Source organism: Pipistrellus kuhlii, unplaced genomic scaffold (assembly GCF_014108245.1).
Source record: "Pipistrellus kuhlii isolate mPipKuh1 unplaced genomic scaffold, mPipKuh1.p scaffold_m20_p_2, whole genome shotgun sequence".
NCBI lineage: Eukaryota > Metazoa > Chordata > Mammalia > Chiroptera > Vespertilionidae > Pipistrellus > Pipistrellus kuhlii.
In genome coordinates, this window is record NW_023425515.1 from 165,139,855 (window position 1) to 165,162,562 (window position 22,708).

General features: G+C 43.6%; 1 protein-coding gene across 6 annotated transcripts in view; it reads right to left on the reverse strand.

Annotated features, from left to right (window-relative positions):
- YIPF1 (Yip1 domain family member 1) overlaps nt 1-22,708 on the reverse strand; it is a 33,102-nt gene that overhangs the window by 3,632 nt on the left and 6,762 nt on the right. For 3 of the 6 annotated variants that reach the window (XM_045584627.1, XM_036448150.2, XM_036448151.2), the window contains 6 exons: nt 15,366-15,446; nt 15,042-15,129; nt 11,178-11,294; nt 7,558-7,724; nt 6,572-6,754; nt 674-770 (listed from right to left, as the gene is read on the reverse strand). In XM_045584627.1, coding sequence (XP_045440583.1) covers nt 681-770; nt 6,572-6,754; nt 7,558-7,724; nt 11,178-11,294; nt 15,042-15,129; nt 15,366-15,446 — 726 coding nt within the window. In that variant the 3' untranslated portion in view covers nt 674-680. Of the gene's footprint in view, nt 1-666; nt 771-6,571; nt 6,755-7,557; nt 7,725-11,173; nt 11,295-15,041; nt 15,130-15,365; nt 15,447-22,708 lie in introns of all 6 variants that reach the window. The other 3 variants (XR_004989657.2, XM_036448155.2, XM_036448156.2) reach the window with 3 other exon arrangements.

Genomic DNA, 22,708 nt, shown 5'->3' on the forward strand with positions numbered 1-22,708 from the left:
CCGCGGGCCTTGTGTTTGACACATGTGCTCTAGAGAGTAATTTAAAAATGTCACACTTGCCGAGACCGGTTTGGCTCAATGGATAGAGTGTCGGCTTGGGGACTGAAGGGTCCCAGGTTCGATTCCGGTCAAGGGCATGTACCTTGGTTGCGGGCATATCCCCGGTGGGGGGTGTGCAAGAGGCAGCTGATCGATGACTCTCTCTCTCATCGATGTTTCTAACTCTCTATCTCTCCCTTCCTCTCTGTACAAAATCAATAAAATATATTTAAAAAATAAATAAATAAATAAAAATAAATAAAAATGTCACACTCAGAGTCTGAGCCCATGTTGAGAAATCACAGGGAAACTAGGAAAAAGCCACCCAGGACTGTACCCAAATGGAACAAACCTGTACTGTGCTGCTGGGAAGGCAGTAGAGAATAGAGGGGATGCTGGGGCCAAAAGGCAGGAGCTCTTCTAGAAAAATCTAAGATCCTGCATTTCCCAAATCACATGGATTTCACAAATGGAGACTTCAGCAAGAGAGACATGCACGTACACACACGCCACACTAAACTGTGCAAGAAGAGGAACAGGCCTGACCCTCTCTGTTTTATGCTAACAGAACTGATGCACCTGCCCATTTTTTTACTGTATCACACAACAAGAAGATAAAAATATAACCTCTTACTTCCTCTTCAGCTGGACTTGGCTGCTGTAACTGTTTGGTTTGGGACAACTGCAGTTGTTGGAAGATGGTCCACCTCTGGTGCATCAAAAAAGTATGCCTGCAGAAAAAGAAGACCCATAGGGGAGTTACAAAACAGAGCAGTAAAGACTCCAGGCGAACAGTACTGCTGGGTTCTCATGGCCCATTTCCCTGTAACATATTGGTCTTCACACTGAACTACAATATCTCTGCTTCTTTCTTCTCACTTATTTGACTATTAGTGCCTTTTGAAAATTCCGTTACCATTTATTGAGCATTTACTACAAAAAACTTAATCTTCATAACAGCCCTCATTTAACGGATGAAGAAGCTGAGGTTCGGAGGGGTGCATATGGGGAAGCCAGGACTCAAAGGAGGCTCCTTCGAACTCCAAAGCTCCAGTCTCTCCTCCAAAGACTGCATCCTTCTTGTCTCTGTGTCATCAGCCCCTCACTACTACTCAGTGAACTAAACTACGGTAGACTGCTGCTAATGCTAGGCAGGCCGTACCTCATCATTCTTCATCTAGGAATGAAAGGTTTGGTAAGTGCTTCCACTCACCACCTATAATTTATCTGTCAAAGATCAGAAGGAAGTGGAAGAGGGAAAACTTTAAGGAGGATCATCTCACCTGTGTCAAGGTCTCAGAATCCTAACTTTAGCCCAGGAAAATACCAGTCTCACTAGCCTTGAACACTAGATATTCAAAAGAAAGGTGAATCGGTAATAACCCAAGGAGTTAGGGCGTTAGGAAGGTAAAAAGATAAAAAGGCACCAAGTTAAGAACCATTTCCCCTGCTCTGCCCTCTTGGCCAGAAGGGGGCACCAATATGACACGCTGGAGCTTTCCCAAACAGATTCCCAGTTAACTCTACAATAGTCCATTTCAAAAAGTTTCTAGCTGCAGACTCCCTCTAGTTTACCACATTCCCAGGGTAATTCTATTAGCTTTAAAGTCTTCCTCCCAGGACCCCTTCCAGCAACTGTTTTCTGAGGCAGAGAAAATAGTTCCTAACTTAAGGGGGAGCCAGGGGCCACGTGGCTAGGGTTGGGCCCTGCAGGTCCCTGGCAGGAGCGCTGGGCCAGCAGCGCCCAAGATGCAGGAGCAATGCTTTTCCTCAAACTCTGGAGGAGCCTCTCAGATGGAATGAGACAGGACATCCAGGTGCTAAATGGGACTCTGCTAGTAACTTGCACTGTGACTTGGACAAGTCACTCCACCCTCCTGGCCTCTTTTGTTTTGTTTTAAAAGCTGGAGATAGCCCAAGCTGGTTTGGCTCTGCGGGTAGAGCATCAGCCTGCGGCCTGAAGGGTCCTAGGTTTGATTCTGGTCAAGGGCACGTGAGGGAGGCAAGCAATCGATGTGTTTCCCTCTTTGTCTCTCCCCTCCCTTCCACACTCTCTAAAAATCAATGGAAAAATATCCTTGGGTGAGAATTACAAAAACAAAACAAAACAAAAAAAAACTGGAGATATTTATCTTGGGAACTTTTAAATTTAATAATTTGATTTAACTTTACAGACTAAGCTGAGAAATTCTCTCTTAAAAGAAAAAAAGGATTATATTTTCCCCTCTCATTTTAAAAGTAATACATATTATAACAAATTCAAATAATACTAAAGTATGAAAGTACCTGGTTATAAAAACACCTTCTTAGCCCTTTGTCTTTTTTATTTTTTTGTCTAAAAATATATGTGGCATATAGGCCTCAATTTCCTATCTGTAAAACAAAACGTTGGGAAAAATGATCTCTAAGGGCAAGTTATAATTCTATGACTCATTAGTTCCACCAACACTGGGGCGCAGGGCCCGCTGCTATTGGCAGTAACCACCTCAGACACAGGCTCGTCTGCAGTCATTCCAGCCAAGGACTCACCCTCTGCTGCTTCCTTAGGTGTCCCTGCCGGGTGTGTGCCAGCACCAACTTAGACGTTGTGGACAGGTGCAGCACCGAGGGGGCCTCGGCAGGTATGGGGCTGTCACATGCTTCACTGCACGAAGGCAACAGCGCCCCCTGTGCTCCCCAGGGGAGTGAGAAGGCCAAGCTGCCTGATTCAGCCGGTGCCCTTGGCTCAACTAGTTCCTCTGACAATTCCTCTCCCTGCCTTTCCCATAATGTCTCTGTTTGTACAGCTTGTCCTGTTTTTCCTGTTGCACGTATCATTCAATCCTTACTGCAGCTCCTTTTCCTAAGTGAGGAGGAGGGGGTGCAGAGGGGGGAGATAACCAGAGCAGGGAGTGATGGACAGGACGAGAACCCATCTCCTCACTTCTGCTTCAGCCCTCTTGCACTGCACATGTCCTCCAGAAGAGAAAGGAGGAGCAAGCTCCAGTGTGGAGACCCAAACCCGGGCGCCCTGGCTACACACCTGATCATGGATGGCTCCCCCCCCTAAGGAGAAGACGGGGCTGCCCTCCAACAAGGGTCCTTCACCTGCTCCTCCAAGTCCCTTAGAACTCGGCAGAGCAACGCCTTTTCTCCTGCCTCTTCCCTCCAACTTCTCAACCAGGAATGCAATGGGTAAGAAGTTCAGGAGAGAAACAGGAAGTCAGTGAGAGGCACTGGTGAAAGGCAGTCTTTAGAGCTGTGTGACCTTGGACGGCTCTTACTGGGGCACTCAGGATAAGCAGCAGAGTGGAACCTGGTGGTTTCTGATGACCCGGGGCTTTTTTAATAGCTGCTTTACATCTGAAGAAACTGTCATAGTGTCTGAGCCGATCACATCCATTGCTCTGAGTCTCACAAAAGCCGATGGAAATACGAACCTTCCTAACCAATGAGGAAACAAGGTTTTAAGAGTTAAGTCACTTGCCAGGATTCAGCGTGCTAAGCAACTCCCAGTGCAGTGCTCTCTCCACCTCATTATAGTGTTCTCTTTTAAAAATTCCTAACTTGCCGAAACTGGTTTGGCTCAGTGGTAGAGCGTCGGTCTGCGGACTGAAGGGTCCCGGCTTCGATTCCGGTCAAGGACATGTACATTGGTTGCGGGCACATCCCTGGTAGGGGGTGTGCAAGAGGCAGCTGGTCGATGACTCTCTCTCATCGATGTTTCTAGCTTTCTATCTCTCTCCCTTTCTCTCTGTACAAAATCAATAAAACATGTTTTAAAAAAAATTCCTGCTGAGACCGGTTTGGCTCAATGGATAGAGCATCGGCTTGGGGACTGAAGGGATCCGGGTTCGATTCCGGTCAAGGGCATGTACCTTGGTTGCGGGCATATCCCCAGTAGGGGTTGTGCAGGAGGCAGCTGATCGATGACTCTCTCTCATCGATGTTTCTAGCTTTCTATCTCTCTCCCTTTCTCTCTGTACAAAATCAATAAAATATATATATTTTTTAAAAATTCCTAACTTCATTGTTATTCACCCCAAAGGGGAGTAATAGGCATAGGAGGTAAGATTCTGCCCACAGGTACCAAATGAAATGGGTTAACAGTAATAGTAATAACAACAACCACAACCACACCTCCCTGCTCAGTTATCCAGTCTGTCTTGCTCCTCTCTATTCTTTTTTTTTTTTTTTTTAATATACTTTACTGATTTTTTACAGAAAGGAAGGGAGAGGAATAGAGAGTTAGAAACATCAATGAGAGAGAAACATCAATCAGCTGTCCCCTGCACACCCCCCACTGGGAATGTGCCCACAACCAAGGTACATGTCCTTGATGGGAATCGAACCTGGAACCCTTGAGTCCTCAGGCCGACGTTCTATCCACTGAGCCAAACTGGTCAGGGCAACTCCTCTCTGTTCTTTACAGAACCAAACAAGGCAATAATGCCTTTTCTCTTCAACAAGTTCTCCGCTGGGGAAGATTCAGGAGACAGAAGATGCCAGGGAAAGGCGTTACAGGGAGAGGCCATCACCATGCAAAGAGCATCTTCCTCAGCAGACAGAGGGTCACGGCAGCATTTCAGGGGGTCAGCAGAGTCCAGTGAGGCTCTGCCATGAGCCAAACCCACAGCCTCTGCCTCAGGGCTTAAAGCTTAGGCACATGGAGAGTGCGTGTAAACCAGGTCTGTGTTTCAGAACTTGACACTTTTTATGAGATTTGTTCAATGACAGAGTTTTGGGATCTTATTAAACACTTAATGAGGCCATGGTCGTCTACACAAAAATATTAAAGATCAAACGGCACCAAAGAAATATTTCCTCCCACAACGGCAAAACCTGACCAAGGGTCTGGACGGGGCTCTGTGGACGACTCCCCGGGGGCGTGTGCTTTCCTTCATCAGTGACCTTGTTAACGTTCTTGGGCTTGGAGGTTTTTCAAACCCTGCGCCAGGCCTCGTTAAGGCCACGGACGGCAATTTTTGAGCACCATGTCTACAAAAGATGCAAAGCGACGTCTACTTAGGATCAAAGGAAAGGGATCTAACTTATGAGCATTTATGGGTAAGTTCTATGTCCTGTGCTTTGTATATATTATTTTATTTTGTGCTCAGAACATCCCTCCGAGGCTGGGACCTATTACACCCACATTACGATACAAAGTTCACAGAGCCAGTGAGTGACAGAGCTGGCCTTCAATCCGGGCCTGATTCAAAGAGCACACACTCTCCCTAAGAAGACACCTAAACACGTGAACTCAAAAACGGTTTGAAGTGTTTTTTCTTTAAAATAATTTTCTCCTTTCCTGTACTGGACTTCATTCTTAAGCTTCCACCTATGAAGCTTTAAATTTCAAAACTCTTTCTAGTTCTGTGCAGACACTAGCAAAGGCATCCAAAGCAGAACTCCCAGTCTTATTTATAGACACTCACCCAGCCCTACGTCCTCAGGTCAGACACCAAGTCTTGACTAAGCCTTAGAAATCAGGTAAAGCTGGAGGTTACAATTAAATCCTCATGACTTTGCCCTGGCCGGGTAGCTCAATTGATTGGAGCATCGTCCCATGCACCAAAAGGTTGTGGGTTTGATCCACAGTCAGGGCACATACCTAGGTTGTGTGTTGATCACCATGTAAGGGAGGCAACTGTTGATGTTTCTCTCATATTGCTGTCGTGTCTCTATCTCCCCCCATTCCTCTCTCTCTCAAATCAATAAGACATATTCTTGGGTGAGGATAAAAAAATCCTCATGACTTTACTCTTCTCATCCAGGAGAGTCTATCTAACACAATGTTTATTTCATGGAGCCAGTTCTAAAGAACCACCATGTCAAACAGTTTGAGGCCTTTTTTAAAAAAAATATATTTTATTGGTTTTTCACAGAGAGGAGGGGAGAGAGATAGAGAGTTAGAAACATTGATGAGAGAGGAACATCGATCAGCTGCCTCTTACACACCCCCTACTGGGGATGTGCCCGCAACCAAGGTACATGCCCTTGACCGGAATCGAACCTGGGACCTTTCAGTCCGCAGGCCGACGCTCTATCCACTGAGCCAAACCGGTTTTGGCAGTTTGAGGCCTTTTATTTATTTATTTATTTTTTGAATTTTAGGTTGTTGTTTTTTTTTTTAATTTAATTTTTTTATTAAATTATTATCTGTGTACAAATTTGAGGCCTTTTAAGTATTTGCATTTAAAGCACTCCATAGCCCTAGCTGGTTGGCTCAGTGGATAGAGCATCGGCCTGTGGACCAAAGGGTTCTGGGTTCGATTCAGATCAGGGGCACATACCTTGGTTGCAGGCTCCTCCCCAGCCCAGACCCTGGTCAGGGCTTGTGCAAGAGGCAACCAATCAATGTGTTTCTCTCACATCAATGTTTCTTTCTGTTTTTCCCTCTCTCTTCCACTCTCCCTAAAAATCAATGGAAAAATATCCTCGGATTAACAAAAATATAAAAGTAAATATATGTAATACTAAGAATCTCTATTAAATAAATAAATAAATAAATAAATAAATAAAACACTATAAAAACACAGGAATGAGACCATACCAAGCAGCCCACAGAAAGCAGCGTGTGAAGCAACACAATCGTCACAATTGTGGCCAATGCGACTCGCCGATTATCCTCACGAACGGCTGGCCAAAAGGTCATTGCCAAGACAGAGCCTGAGATGCCCAGCGCCATCATGACTAGAATCCAACGAACAGCTTTCTGGGGGATAATCCACAGTATCTGAAAGAAGAGGTGGGGAGGGGAGGGGAAGAGAGACACTTCAGAGAGGCACATCTATATATATAAAAACCCAATATGCAAGCTGTCCCCTCAGGAGTTTGAATGGGAGACCGACCAGGAGTTCAATCACTCACTATGATGTGTGCTGACCACCAGGAGGCAGTGCAGAACATGGTGGGTGACCAGTGGTGGTGGCAGGGTGTTGAGGGAGCGAGGAAAGGAGGAGGCAGGGAGACAGGGAACCTGATTGGCCCTGATCACTGGCCAGGGCTAGGAACCCTACCAGTGCACGAATTTCATGCACTGGGCCTCTAGTCTGTTTATAAAGGCCCGTGAGCCAATCAGCACTGGCCCCCACTGCCTTTCTGGTTTCTCAGCACAGCCGAGAGAAACACCACCAGCATGCAGACTGAGGGAAAGCTTTCACAGAAGGACTTTAGGTCCGTGAAGGCACTTTTCTCCCCAGTGCCCATGCATGGTGAACTTCTAAATTCACAGGGTTAATTTGTGATGTGTGTTTTTTAAATTTATTTTTATTGTTGACAGTACCACAGATGTCCCCATCTTCCCCTTTGTCCATGCCTCACTCCAGACCTTTACTACACAATTATTTGTTTCCATGTGTTATGCATTTAAGTTCTTTGCTTAATCTCTTTCTACCCCTTCTCTACCCCCCTTCCCTCTGAGATCTGTCATTCTGTTCCATGCAATTCCCAGGTATATCGGTGTTAGGCTGGGAATAATGAAGCCAGTGAATTTTCAACCAAGAATAGGACATCACTGAGAATAAGTGTGGCACTTACTGCTGTGGGGATATAAATGAAGAGTGAATATCCATAGACGCACACAATCTCCAAAAACGAATAGGAAACGATGTTCATCACTTTGCTGTTTCTCCACAGGAGGAAACCCCAGAGTGCGAAGGGAACCAGCCAGGCGTAGGCATAGATGACTGTGGCTGCTATGGACACTGAGGATAACAGGACAAAAGCCTTCAGTGCACAACCAGAGCACTTCCAGTGCCGTACTGAACCTACTTCCCAACATTTGAATCTATTTCACTGGGCCATGGGATCACCATAGACACTGAGCCTGGCCCAGCAATGGAGACATAATAATCGCTCAATAAATGTGCTGAATAGATCAATCTTTAAAACAAAACAAAACATGTTTTTATTGATTTCAAAGAGCGAGGGAGAGAGAAATAGAAACATCAATGATGAGAGAGAATCATTGATTGGCTGCCTCCCACAAGCCCCCTACTGAGGGATCAAGCTTGCAACCCAGCATGTGCCCTGACTGGGAATTGAACCATGACCTACTGGTTCATAGGTCACCGAACCACTGAGCCATGCTGGCTGGGCAGAATTGATCAAACTTTAGCAATTGTCATCATGATGATGACCAGTAGTTTCTCATATGTTTTTTAAAATGTGTTTAATAACTAACAACTAATATTATTAAATTAGTCATTAAAAACTTGAATTCTTCAACTAAAATAAGGCCACACTACAAGGGTTTAAATGTACTGAGCCTTTCAGATAAAAGCCAACTATTCCCTTGGAAGAACACATCCTCTTTCCTAGTATAACAAGAGCTGACATTGATTTCTTCAGCAAATTTATTAAAATGCCCTGGGTACAGATTAACTTGCTCTGCATACTATTTAGGGTTCCTTCTGTCTCTAACAGGGAATTCTAGCTCATTGATGAATTGCTTGACATACTAGTATTCTCCAGTTTCACTTCCTTTTTAAATAATTCTGTCTCTGGTGGAAAAGGAATTCAGCAGCTCCTCAGAACAGCGATGTTGAGTGTATTACTGTAGCTCCCTCCTCCTCTGGCAGCAGCACGCCCTGGAGGATTCCTTCTCCCCCTTGTGGGGTGGAGGATCATAAAACATGGCTAAACCCGTGGCACCAGCGCTTTCTACATAAAAATCAGCAGGTAATTCACTCAACGCTCCTGGCAAGAACAAAGGCGCTTCTAGCAATTACAGTCCGACTAGTTAAGACTCGTGATTATCCAAAACACTGCTAGCTACCGGAGAAGCTTTTTCACATCGGAAACTCCCTGATTAGGCTAAATGTAATTTTGCTGACATATGGCCTTTTTTTTTGGATAACTAACAGAAGAGGAAAAGAATTACTACTATAGCTACAGCTAGCCACTGGGTGTCAGGTATTACACTGAGTGCTTTATTGAGAGGCAATACTATAACAATCAAGGGCATAGTCCCTTGTTCCAATCCTAATTATGCCATTATAGCTATGTAACCCTAGGTGGAACGCTGGTTCAAGTCCCAGTGCTGCCACTTCCTGCCTCAGTTTTCTCATCTGTAAAGTGGGAAGAACAATAGCAGACTACCTTATAAGATTAAATGAGTACAAACAGGTATACTTAGAACACTGATTTATAAAAAATAAATAACCAATAATTACGATTTTATATTGTTAACCGATAAGTAAACACAATATTTCATGTATTTTATATCTCCATTTTAGAGACAAGGAAACAAGATCAGAGAAGCTATCAGGCGTCTTCAAACTACGGCCCTCGGGCTACATGCAGCCCGCAGAGGAGTCTGATCCTGCCCGCCAGGTTTTTTGGGCAGTGAGCACAGCCGAGGTGTTACAGTAGGAATTAGTAGTTCATATAGTCCGGCCCTCCAGCTCTCTGAGGGACCATGATCTGGCCCCCACTTTAAAAAGTTTGAGGACCCCTGAGCTAAGTGGTCAAGATCAAATAAGTGGTGGAAGCAGGATCTGACTTTGGTCGTGTGACTTACACTCTTTAAAATGGAAAATTGTTTATTGATAGAGGCAATGACTATTTTACACCCCATGACTCCCTGAGACTAGGATGCCCAGATAAAGACCCTCCTGGGCTTTCAGACCTCAGGCAGGGTGATTCACTCCTTTTCTGTCAATATACCTACACCTACCTCAGATACAGAAATTAACACATACTATTTATAGCAATATGCATTTACCAGTCTTTCTTTGCTTAACCATCGAAGCTACTTGAAGGCAGGATCTATAGCTCATTGATAACATTTATTGAATTAATCTCTAAGTTCATTTGACAAATGGAATTGGGACTGAATCCAGATCCGACGCCACAATGAAGAAGGAAAGAAGTGAAAATGGGCATGGAAGGTAGAGGGAAAGAAAGAAGGAAGGCTACAGAGAGGCACACAAATATAGGTAAATGCACACCTCTATATACACATATACATATGTGTGTGTGTATATACATGTCTTCATATATACATATATCAACTCTATTCAAAAACTAGCCCTATAATATAGGTATTAATAGTTCCATTTCACTGATAAGGAATCTGAGGCCAACAGAGATGAAATAACCTTCCCAACAAGGTACAAGTTAATGAGTGGTGGGGCTGGAACTTGAAGCCAGTGGCTTGGTTCCAGAAACCATGCTTTCATCCAGGATGTACAGCCTCTCATCAGGAGAGCAGGCAGGCAGAGAAGGAGAAAACTGAGAATGTGGCAGAGGTCAATCTCCTACAAAGCCAAACTTTCTCAGTTGAAGTGGCTCTCACCTGTTGTTTTTTTGTTGTTGTTTTTAATTAGCCAAGGCTACACAAGAAAGGCAGTTTAGAACGGGAATGTGATGCACAGCCCATCACTCATTTCTGCATTTTCCCTTCTGGGCCCCGACCCTTTGCAGACTTCTCTTTAACGAAGTTGCTGACAGCACAAGCATAAGTTTTAATGATCAGTCTTCCACCTTGCTCCAGAGCAGGGGCCCACAAAATCATTTGGTCTGGCCTAGCCAAGGCATTAAGGATGAGTTCATTAAATGTTTGACCAAATACAGCAGGCTAATTTTTAAGTTGACACTTTTGTATGGTCCTCAAATAACGTTATAAATATCCAAATGGCCTTTGGCAGATAAAAGGTTCCCCACCCTCCTCTTGAGCTTCATAATTAGTGGCTACAGACCTAGCTAGTTGCATCATCGTGACTTAAATAACATCCCTATTGTTTCCAACATGAGGATAACACAGATAATGCTACAATGGAAACTTTCATGCACACTGCTTTTTGCTTATGTTGTACATTTTTCTTTAAATAAATTCCAGTTGCTATTGGTCATCCCCTTAGTTTTACAGAAGACTATATGAAATTTCAATATTGTGATAGTACACTGAATTGTATACTTGAAAGTAATTAATATGGCCAATTTTATGTTAAGTATATTTTATCACAATTTAAAAATTTACTTGTATTTATACAAATGGATGTTAAGTGCTGAGACACTGGGTATGTCTGAGCCCTGAAATACAGCAAGCAGGGGATGCGGCACCGAGAGAGAGACAGGGACCCAAAAGCTCAGTGGTAAAGGCACTCAGGGTCACGAACTGACAGCATTCCAAATGAGTCAAACTACTCACCAACCTTTTCGGAATTCGGGTACATAGTGGTACGACTTCTCTCCCAGATGGATTAAGAAGTTGGAAAGATTCCCACTAATTGCTATGGCAAAGACCAATGTGGCGCATATCCAAAAGGGACCTGCAAAATTCAGAGACAAGAAAATGAAGCACCAGTTTTTAGATTCTTAAAGAGTGTTTTCTCACCTCCCTTGCCCTACTCATGTAAGCAAGGGACAATGACTTTTTAGATGCATTACTATACCTGTTTAGTGGGGATTTTCTTTTTCGACCGACTACAGAACTCAATAATTAGCTGCCTTTATGGCAGGGGAGATTGGAATGCAAAAGCCAAAACAAAAACACCACCCTAACTGGTTTGGCTCAGTGGATAGAGCGTCTGCCTGCATCCTGAAGGGTCCCGGGTTCAATTCCAGTCAAGGGCATGTACCTCAGTTGTGGGCACATCCCCAGTGGGGGGTGAGCAGGAGGCAGCTGATCGATGTTTCTAACTTTGTATCCTCTCCCTTACTCTCTGTAAAAAAAATTAATAAAATATATATATTTTAAAAAGCCAAACACCTCCATAATTGTGAATAAAGACAGATTTGTTTTGTTTATAGCCTCTTTTATTGGAGGATCACCAAATCTGTTAAATCTTTAGCATCAAGATAGAGGAAGAAATACTTCCCTCGTCTAAGTGCTGACTGTGAGTGCCAGAAAAAAATAACTTCAACCAGACAGGTCCTTCTATGGTCTAAACGGAAGAGTAGGGCAAGCAGAATGCTTTAGGGAAGAGTTAATGCAATCTACCCATTCACTATGGGTGTATTTTTGTGTGGTTAATGCTTTTTTCTTTCTTTTTTTAAAAATATATTTTATTGATTTTTTACAGAGAGGAAGGGAGAGAGCTAGAGAGCTAGAAACATCTATGAGAGAGAAACACTGACCAGCTGCCTCCTGCACACCCCCTATCGAGGATGTGCCCGCAATCAATGTACATGCCCTTGACCGGAATCGAAGCTGGGACCCTTCAGTCCGCAGACCAACGCTCTACCACTGAGCCAAACCGGCTTCGCTACTTTTTCTTTCTTTTTAATGAAAAAAGTAATAAACACACAAAATTCAGTGTTCAAAAGGTACAAAAGGGGATACAGAGAAAAGCTAACTTTTCCCCTCTCTGTTCTTCAGTTATCCATTTCCTCCCCCAGACCTCACTATTGTGATTAGTTTCTGGTAAATTCTGCCAGAGATTTCTATACACAATAAGCAAAAGTGTGCGTGAGTGTGTGTGATTCTGTCATAGCTATTCATAAAAATAAGTTTTATTCTTTTTCAGTGACTGTAAAACACTCCACTGAATGAAGGTGCACCATGCTTTGCAGACTCCTTTCATCATTTTCCTCGATTCATGTACACATGAAACATCTTTGTTTCTTCCCATTTAGAAAAAGTACTATTAGGATGTAATTTTAAATCTAGAGATTTTAATATATTTTATGAATTTCAATTTCACTAATATTTTGCAATACCTTTTGGGATAATTGCACTGTGACAAATCATAAAATTAAGAGACCTATTGTGTGGGGGAGATGACTAACAAAAGTGGATTAGCACTTTTCAAAGCTCCCTGAATCCTGAAGGCGGGGAAGAGAGCACCAACACTCTACTGGGTACTCCAAAGAGTCTCTGAGGCAGCCAAAGACTAAACCTTGTTCACAGCATTATTCTGAGCGCCTGCCACCTTAAAGATGCAACAAACAAAACCGGTTTTTAAAGAAAAACTCTACAATCAACAATAAAAAAATTCCCACCCTGGCGGTGTTGCTCCGTGGTTAGCCCATGCACTGAAGGAAGGATCGTGGGTTCGATCCTGGTCCAGGGCACATACCTGTGTTGTGGGTTCGCTCCACGTCCCCAGTTGGGGCTCATGTGGGAGGCAACCAGTTAGTCATGTAACTCTCTCACATCGATGTTTCTCTCTCTTCCTCTCTCTCTTCCTCCCTCCCTCCCTCCCTACTTCCTTCCACTCTCTCTGAAAAGCAATGGAAAAAAATATTCTCATGTGAGGATTAAAAAAACACACGCACAAAATTCCTAAAAGCTTTGTAAAAAAAAAATGGACAAAACTGGCCATGTGTTTGTTGTTGATGGGCAGAGACCATCCAAACACATGACCACAAGTGGACACAATATTATAGTACCCATAACTAGAAAGCAGAGAATGTCACATTCTGTCAGCCTCTGGGCCCTGGGCTAAGTGCTGGGGACACAATGGACAGCAGCAGACACAGGAAGCTTAGAGTCCAGAGACACACCGCCTGTTCACCCCAGGCCTGCACACTGCTCCATACTGCCTTCTCTCTTCCTCCTTCCTTCCAAAAGCCTACTCTTATTTGGGCTAAGGGTGGGAGGGAGCCTTGGTTTCGTTTGTAGTATGTACTTTTATATTATGAAATATTCCTAACATACAGAAAATCACAAAGAATGATAAAACAAATCTCAGTTTTTCTCTTTTGATAAGACTAGGAAATAAACAGTATAAAGTAGACTTAGCTCCATGCCTGGCATCTGTAGGGTGCTCAGCAAACATTAGTTCTCTCTTCTTCCCCTTGGGGGTAGAGGCTAAGACTTTATCTTTAATCCTCAGCTTCTAGCACAAAATAAGGTGCTCACAAATTGCATACTTACTCTGTGCCAAGCCCTCTGCACTGATAACATGGATTACTCAGGCACAGAGCCTGCCTCTCAAGAAGTTCTCAAGCTAGAAGAACGAATGAGAGAGCTAAAAACAAAACAAAACAAAACAAAAAACCACACTTGGCAACCGTTGGATGAAGGGCATGGGCCAAGGCAATGGTTTTCACACCATGCTCACTGGAGCTCTAGAATTCCATGGATCTCTGGATGGAACTTCTGGTACCATCATAGAGAGTGGGAACTGACCAGAAGGAGGCCTCTCCTCAACCTCCAGAGCAGTTACTCTTTTACTGGTTTTAAATATCAGGCATCTGCCCAGCCCGTGTGTGGCTAAGTGACTGAGAGTCCACCTATGAACCAAGAGGTCACCGGTTCAATTCCCAGTCAGGACACATGCGGGGGTTGCAAGCTCGATTCCAGAAGGGGGCGAGCAAGAGACAGCTGGCTACTATTTCTCATCAGTGTTTCTATCTCTCTATCCTTCTCCCTTCCTCTCTCCCCAAAATCAATAAAGACATATTTGAAAAAACATTGGACACCTATGCCGTTTGATGAAAAGGTTCTGTATCTTAAAACGTCAGTCTCATAGATAAGTAAATAACACTGAACTAGGTTATAGTTCTACTTTTTAATTTTATTTTTTTCTTTATTTTTTATTTCAGAGAGGAAGGTAGGGCAGAACCCCACTGCTGTTGGAGCCCTCTCTCTCACAGTACTGCATGGACCTCTGACCTTTCTCAGATAGCAGCGGCACTGAGGGTGACAGTCATCTCGTGGCCCATCCCTCTTACAGACCCCCAGTGCTGCTGCCTGCGCCCCAAGGGAAGCCAGCCTGTCTGAAGACTGAGCTGGGACTCAAGAAAAAAATGTGTGAGTACTTCGCTACCCCAAACCAATTCCTCCAAAATTAAAATCAACAATCTCCCCTTAGACAAAGTAACTTAATTTGTCTCAAGTTTGTAATATCATCTGAAGGGCACACTATTACTTATAATCATGGCATTCATGTAACAGATAATTGCCCTTTTTTCCAAAATTCTCTCCAAGGTTTGCTACTGAAGCTCAGAGAAGTCAAACAGAATGCTGCATGCCCCAACAACAATGCACTTCTCCAACTTTCCAGGTAACCCGCACACTCACCTGAGTTCAACGGGCACATGGTAAAGAATCAAAACGGCACTACACATACCGTAGAGATCTGGATTGCTGCGAATATATAACCTCACAAAGTTTTTTCCTGGTATTGGCAAAAGAGACCCTTTTATTCTGTCAAAGACCTGGAAAACAACATAGCAGTAAGTCTACAGAAGATTTTTTAAGATTAATACATCAACCACTGTAAAACTGAACCTCATTAGAGCTTTTATGATAATAGTATTTTCAAATACCAGTAACCCCTTTACTTTTGTAAGATCCTAACCAGTATACAAAAGCTTTCACATTTCATTGCTTAACTATAGAAGAAACAAGTCTCCATTACACGTAAAAGGAAAGGTGAAATTGCTTTACACACCTGGTAAGTGTCTACATCGAAAAATGTCTGATAATATTCAAATGTCCAGAAAGGGGAGCTTTTCTTCTGTCCAGCAAGTAACTGTTAGAGGTAAAATGAAACATAATGAACACAAGTGATTTCCTTATTTCGGATACACAGGCTGATCATATATAAAATCAGAATACAGAAAAGACTCTTCTGCATCTGTCAACTTCGCGACAGCCACACCCGATGCTCAGCCTGATAAAAAACAAGCATGGGCTCTGAAGTCACACCAAAAGGTTGGTCCCTCCACTAAGGGCAGCATCATCAAATCACTAGACTCCTGTGTCTCAGATCTGTTACCTAAAAAGTAATGCTAATGAGATCTACCTCAGAGGTAGACTATATATAGGTCATACGAATTATATGAATCCTCAGATGATTATAGGGAGGATTAGATTAATGATACATAATATACAGTATGTATTATGTACAATAACATATATATGCATATGCACATATATATACACACATATACACACAGAAGGCAGTCAGCGTAAATATTTTTCTTCCCTCACCCCTTCAAGATCCTTGTTACCTGCCTCACCTGAATTCTCAAAAATCTGACATACTAATTCACTCTAAGGTACTAGAAATTTAAAACAGACTCCTCTACAAAAGAAACAAAACCCCAGGTTAGAAGAGGCTCGCAGGGAGGGCCACACCCGTCCCAACAGCACAGCTATGTGACGGCAGAATGCAGGCCGCAGCCAGGAATCGGGACTGCGTCTTCAGTTACCTGAAGAGGGTTCATACAGCAAGGGGGAAAACAGACTCGGAGGATCTTTGCAGGACAAGGGTAGGTACTCTCGGCAAATATTTTTGTTCATTATAAAGGAAAAAGACTTCACAATTCAAGTTGTCCAACAGCGGCAGTGGCTGCTTTCCATGGTGAAAAAAGCCTGTGTCTGGAGGTACTCCTGGTTGTCTTTCTGACATACCTCAAGCAGCATTAGTATCTTGGAAGGGAATCTGAACTAGAGGAAACTGGAGGTCCTTTCCAACCCTAAATATTACAAGATATGGAGCACCAAAGACCCACAATCCATACTGTACCAGGCGTCTTCAAACTTTTTAAAGTGGGGGCCAAATCACGGTCCCTCAGAGAGCTGGAGGGCCGGACTATATGAACTACTAATTCCTACTGTAACACCTCGGCTGCGCTCACTGCCCAAAAAACCTGGCGGGCCGGATCAGACTCCTCTGCGGGCCGCATGTGGCCCGCGGGCCGTAGTTTGAAGACGCCTGCAGGCCAATTAATTGTCAGAATGTTGGTAACCTTTTCCCAACAGACATTAAAATGATGGGCAGAATGTTTTTAAGATTTTCCCTCTACACTTTTCATAAACTTTTGAAGCCTGCTGCTGCTCAATGTGATGATTAGTTATAAACACACACACACACACACACACACACACACACGGTGGCCAGATTATTATGTGGTTTTTTTTAAAATATATTTTATTGACCTTTATACAGAGAGGAAGGGAGAGAGATAGAGAGTCAGAAACATCGATGAGAGAGAGTCATCGACCAGCCGCCTCTCGCACACCCCCTACCGGGGACATGCCCGCAACCAAGGTACATGCCCCTGACCGGGATCGAACCCGGGACCCTTCAGTCCCCAAGCCTACGCTCTATCCACTGAGCCAAACCGGTCCCGGCAGATTATTATGATTTTTTGAACACATAATAATCTGGCCACTCAGTGTGACTCCTATATAATAAAAAGCTAATATGCAAATTGTCCCCTCCACCAGGAGTTCCATCAGCAGGCAGGCCGGCCAACTGCCCATGTCCCTTCCCCCTGGTCAGGCTGGCCGGACCCCACCCATGCACGAACTCATGCACCAGGCCTCTAATATGTACACGCAGAGTGGCCAGATTATTATGTGCTCAGAGATCATAATAATCTGGCCACTCAGTGTGTGTATGTGCGTGTGCGTGTGCGTGTGCGTGTGCGTGTGTGTGTGTGTGTGTGTGTGTGTATCAATTTGTCTGGGCCACAGTGCTCAGATATTTGGTCAAATATTCTGGATGTTTCTAAAAGGGTGTTTTTGGATGAGATTTACATTTCAATCAGCAAACTTTTTCAGTAAAACAGATTGTCCTCCAAAATGTGGATGGACCTCAGCCAACCAGGTGAAGGCCTGAACAGAACAAAGGCCGACCTGCTGAGCAAAAGGGACTTCTCCAGTAGGCTGCCTTCAGACTTCAGCGGCAACACTGGCTCTTCCAGGTTCTATAGCAGATGCCTTTGGACTTGAACCCCAACTTTTTTCTGAGTCTTCAGCTTATTAGCCTCCTCCATCAGATTTTGAACTTGCCAATCATCTACAATCATGTGGACCAATTCTCTAAAATAAATTTCAGTTTCTATGTATGCACATCCTATTGGTTCTATTTTTCTGGAGAACCGTGACTATTACATTTAACTATACCAATGGTTGGCAAACTGTGGCTTGCGAGCCAACCACTAGAATAAGGGTTTAATCACAAGGAACAACAATAGCCTGTCATTATCGGAATCAAGAGTCTAGGTCAGTGGTCGGCAAACTCATTAGTCAACAGAATGGTAAACCGTGGCTCGAAAGCCGCATGTGGCTCAAGAGCTGCAGCTTGTTGACCCCTGACCTATACTAATAATTAACCACTCCTGTCTCCTGAGGGTGCCAACCACTTTAATAAGCACTTAAAATACACTAACTCCAGTATGTAGGGAAGGAGCACAGGCCCGGTTTAAAGTTCCTTCTCCTACCTGCCTGTTATGTGTACTGGGGCAAGTTACTTAAACTCTGCGTCTCAGATTTCTCAATTGTAAAACAAGGATAAAAATAGTTCCTGGCCGGCACTGGTTTGGCTCAGTGGATAGAGCGTCGGCCTGTGGACTGAAAGGTCCCTGGTTCGATTCCGGTCAAGGGCATGTACCTTGGCTGCGGGCACATCCCCAGTAGGGGGTGTGCAAGAGGCAGCTTGTTGGTGATTCTCTCTCATCTATGTTTCTAACTCTCTATCCCTCTCTCTTCTTCTCTGTGAAAAATCAATAAAATATATTTAAAAAAAAAAAAAAAAAAGAATAGTTCCTGGCATTCAAGATTGTTTTGAGGATTAAATAAGATGATCCAGAGAATCCAAGATGGCGGCATAGATAACACCTAACTGCAGCCTCACACAACAATTTCAATAAAATACAACTAAAATACAAAATGGACATTACCCAGAACTACAGAAAAGTTGACTGACTGGAAATTCTACAACGAGAAGGAAAGAGAAAACCAGAAGGAAAATCAGAGGAGCTGTAAAAGCCTAAGGTACGGAGACACACTGCACATGCAGAGAGGACAGAGCCAGAGAGGAGGGGGAGGCTGAGTGCCTGGTTGGCATTCCCTAGCAGGAAGGAGATAAAAGCTCCAGTCTGTGCTGAACCCCAGATCCGACAGCACTGAACCCCAGTTCTAGCCAGACCCTGGGGACCTGGGCTGTAAGGCGGAAACCCAGGGGAGCGGCGAAAGGCAGTCCTGGAGGTGCGCACATTTCACGCAGAGGACGGACTGTTGACTCTGCTGCTAGACTGCCCTAGAGGGAAGGAGACAAAAGCTCCGGACTGTGATGAGCCCCAGTTCCGACTGCACTGAACCTCAGTTCTAGGCCATACGCTGGGGACCCAGGCTCATACAGAGGGAGCCTGAGTTGTAAGGCGGAAACCCAGTGGAGCGGCGAAAGGAAGTACCGGAGGCCTGCACATTGCGCACAGAGGACTGACTGTTGACTGTGCCGCGGGATTGCCCTAGCAGGAAGGAGACAAAAGCTCCAGACTGCTCTGAACCCCACTTCCAAGCCTACTTCCAACTGAACTAAACCCAAGTTCCGGGCTCATTGGGGGAGAGCCCAGACTGTTTGGTAGCGGGCGAAACTTGAGGGCACCTTTCTCTCAGAGGTGCCTCCACCCTGAAACTCTGCCCCATCCAAGCTGAACACAGAGACTTTTAAGGCTACCAACTCAGGGAAGCTGCGAAAATGCCAAGACAAGGAAACAGATCACAAACGAAAGAAATGGAGGACAAAAAGCGACTGGATATAGAGTTCAAAACCACGCTTATAAAGTTTTTCAAGAATTTCCTAGAAAAGGCCGATAAAATAAACAAGACCTATGAGGATATGAAAAGGGATCAACCAGAAATAATAAGGGATCAACAAGAAATAAAGAATACACTGTCTGAAATAAAAAATATTATACAGAGTTCTAAAAACAGAATGGAAGATCGCAAGAATCAAGTCAAAGATTTGGAACATAAAGAGCCAGAAGACACTCCTCTGCAGAAGCAAGAAGACAAGAGAATCCAGAAAGTTGAAGATAATGTAAGAAACGTCTGGGACAACTTCAAACGAACCAACATCAGAATTATGAGGGTCCCAGAAGAAAAGAGAGAGCAAGATACTGAAAACATACTGAAAGAAATAGTGACAGAAAACTTCCCCCACCTGGTGAAAGAATTAGACTTACAAGTCCAGGAAGCGCACAGAACCCCAAACAAAAGGAACCCAAAGAGGACCACACCAGGACAAATCATAATTAAAATTCCAAGAGCAAAAGACAAAGAGAGAATATTAAAAGCAGCAAGAGCTAAGCAGGTAGTTACCTATAACAATTTTCAGCTGATTTCTCAACAGAAACCATGCAGGCCAGACTGGAATGGCAAGAAATATTCAAGGTGACGAATAGCAAGAACCTACAGCCAAAAATACTCTACCCAGCAAAGCTATCACTCAGAATCGAAGGCCAGATAAAGAGCTTCACTAATAAAAAAAAGCTAAAGGAGTTCATGACCGCCAAACCAGAGTTATATGAATTGCTAAAGGGGGTTCTTTCAGAAGAGAAAGAAAATAAAGATAAAAATTATGAACAACAAATATGTAACTATCAACTAGTGAATCTAAAAACCAAAGGAATTAAAAAAAATCTGATGAACAATATTAACTGGTGAATATATTGATAATAGAATCAGAGGTATGGAAGGGGAGTGAACTGACAATTCTTGGGGAAAAGGAGAGTGGGGGGTGTGGGAAGAGACTGAATATAAACTGTGCACCTATGGATGAGGACAATGGGGGGTGGGGAAAGGGCAGAGGGTGGGAACCTGGTGGAGGGGAGCAATAGAGGGGGGGGGAAAAGTGAGGAACATTTGTAATAATGTGAACAATAAAGATTTATTTTAAAAAAAAAAGATGATCAAAGTTAAGAACTTTTAATGGTGTCTGGCAGCTACTAAACACTGAATAAATATTAACTATTGTGATGATAATGACATATTATCTTCTTACGTTTCAGAGGAGGAAATTAAAGTACCTTACCCAAGACCACATACCGTATTTTTCGGACCATAAGACGCACTTTTTTCCCCCCAGAAGTGGGGGGGAAAAGTCCCTGCGTCTTATGGTCCAAATATAGCCTACACATATACTTTAAAAAAAAAGTTTTTTTACTTGCCTGGCTCTGTGTGGTCTCTGTGTGCTTGCCCGGCTCTAAAATGGTTCTAAATGCTGCTGTTTACTTTACAGGGTTGATTACATGTGTTTATGACTGTGATGTTGGGTTTTAATGCACATAAGATATTTTAGGACACTGTTTCAGAATCTTTTTTTCTTAATTTCCCTTCTCTAAAAACTGGTGCGTCTTATGGTCCGGAGCGTCTTATGGTCCGAAAAATACGGTAGCTACTACTATTATACTATACCAAACCAGGATTCACAATTAGGGTGCTAAATCTAAGCTCTTTTCACAACACCTAGTATACAATGGCATTTGATTTAGCATACACGTTGGTAATTATTTTGGTATTTCATGAGTTTCACAAAAAGCACTGACAACCAAGAGCTCCATTATTTTAATAAGCCTGGATGGAACCCACTGCTATAAATTGGGTGCTCCCCTAGTGCACTACAGTCATGATTCCATTTACAAACTATTACTAGAAATATGATTTTCCTGGAACACAATAGCGCACATGGAAATAAATCTTTGTGATTAAAAAAAAAGCCACCTGACAGTCACCATCCAACCAGGTGCAAGAACCTAGACATCTCCCTCAAAAACTCCCTCTCATGCTCTCACCCCTTTGTCACCAAGTCCTACTGAGCCCATCTCCTAAACATGTGTGTCCAACTCTAATTCAGGCTTCATCACTTCTAGCCTAGACCAGTGGTCAGCAAACTCATTAGTCAACAAAGCCAAATACCAACAGTACAACGATTGACATTTCTTTTGAGAGCCAAATTTTTTAAAACTTAAACTTCTTCTAACACCACTTCTTCAAAATAGACTTGCCCAGGCCGTGGTATTTTGTGGAAGAGCCACACTCAAGGGGCCAAAGAGCAGCAGTTTGCTGACCACAAGCCTAGACCACTTCGACAGTCTCCTACCTGGTCTTCTAGCCTCCAGTCCATCTCTCTCCAATTTATATTCCACACGGCTGCCATATCTTAAATATCTTTAAACCTATCTGGCCATATTGTTTGCAATCTTTTAGTAGTTCCAGATAGTTTTCAGAATATTCATATTCACTGGGTTGAGTCCTTGCCTATCGGTGTCACCTCATCTCTTGTCTTCAGCTATATTTTGTTCCCAATGCATGTGAAAAAGGGAGAATGGGAGATGTATTGTCTGAACTGCCTATATAACCTTTCCCTGCCTTCTTCCACTGGCTACCGCCTGCTCTATCATCAAGACTCAGTTAAGTGTCACCATCTCCAGGAAGCCTTCTGTCACCCCTTTCTCTCTGCTCCCACAACCCTGGTGCTCCCCCAACCAGTGTGCTTCCCACAGATGACAACGATCTGTTTGCCTATTTGTTTATCCCCCCAAAGCAGGGACCACGTGTGATGCCACTTTGTGTTGCCACTGCCTGGCACTCTACCTGGCACATAGGAGAGAGTAAATAAATGCATGAACACGTGTTTTTTTTTCCTTAGAAATAAAAAACAAGGGAGAGAACCAAGATGGCGGCCTAGGTAAACACCTAAGCTGCCGCCTCACACAACAATTTCAAAAACAACAACTAAAATCAGAATGGACTTCATCCAAAAACACAGGAAAGCTGGCAGAATGGGAAATCTACAACTAGAAAGAAGGAGAGAGGCTCACGGATCGGATTGGGAGCCGTAAAGTACTGAGGTAGGGAGACGCTCGTGAGCAGAGAAGAAGTGTGGCTGTATGCCTGGCTGGTAGGAAAGGAAGTCCCAATTGCATTGAACCCTTTCTGATTGTATTGAACCCCAACCCCGCCCGAAACCTCATGAACCCAGGCTCATACGGGTAGAGT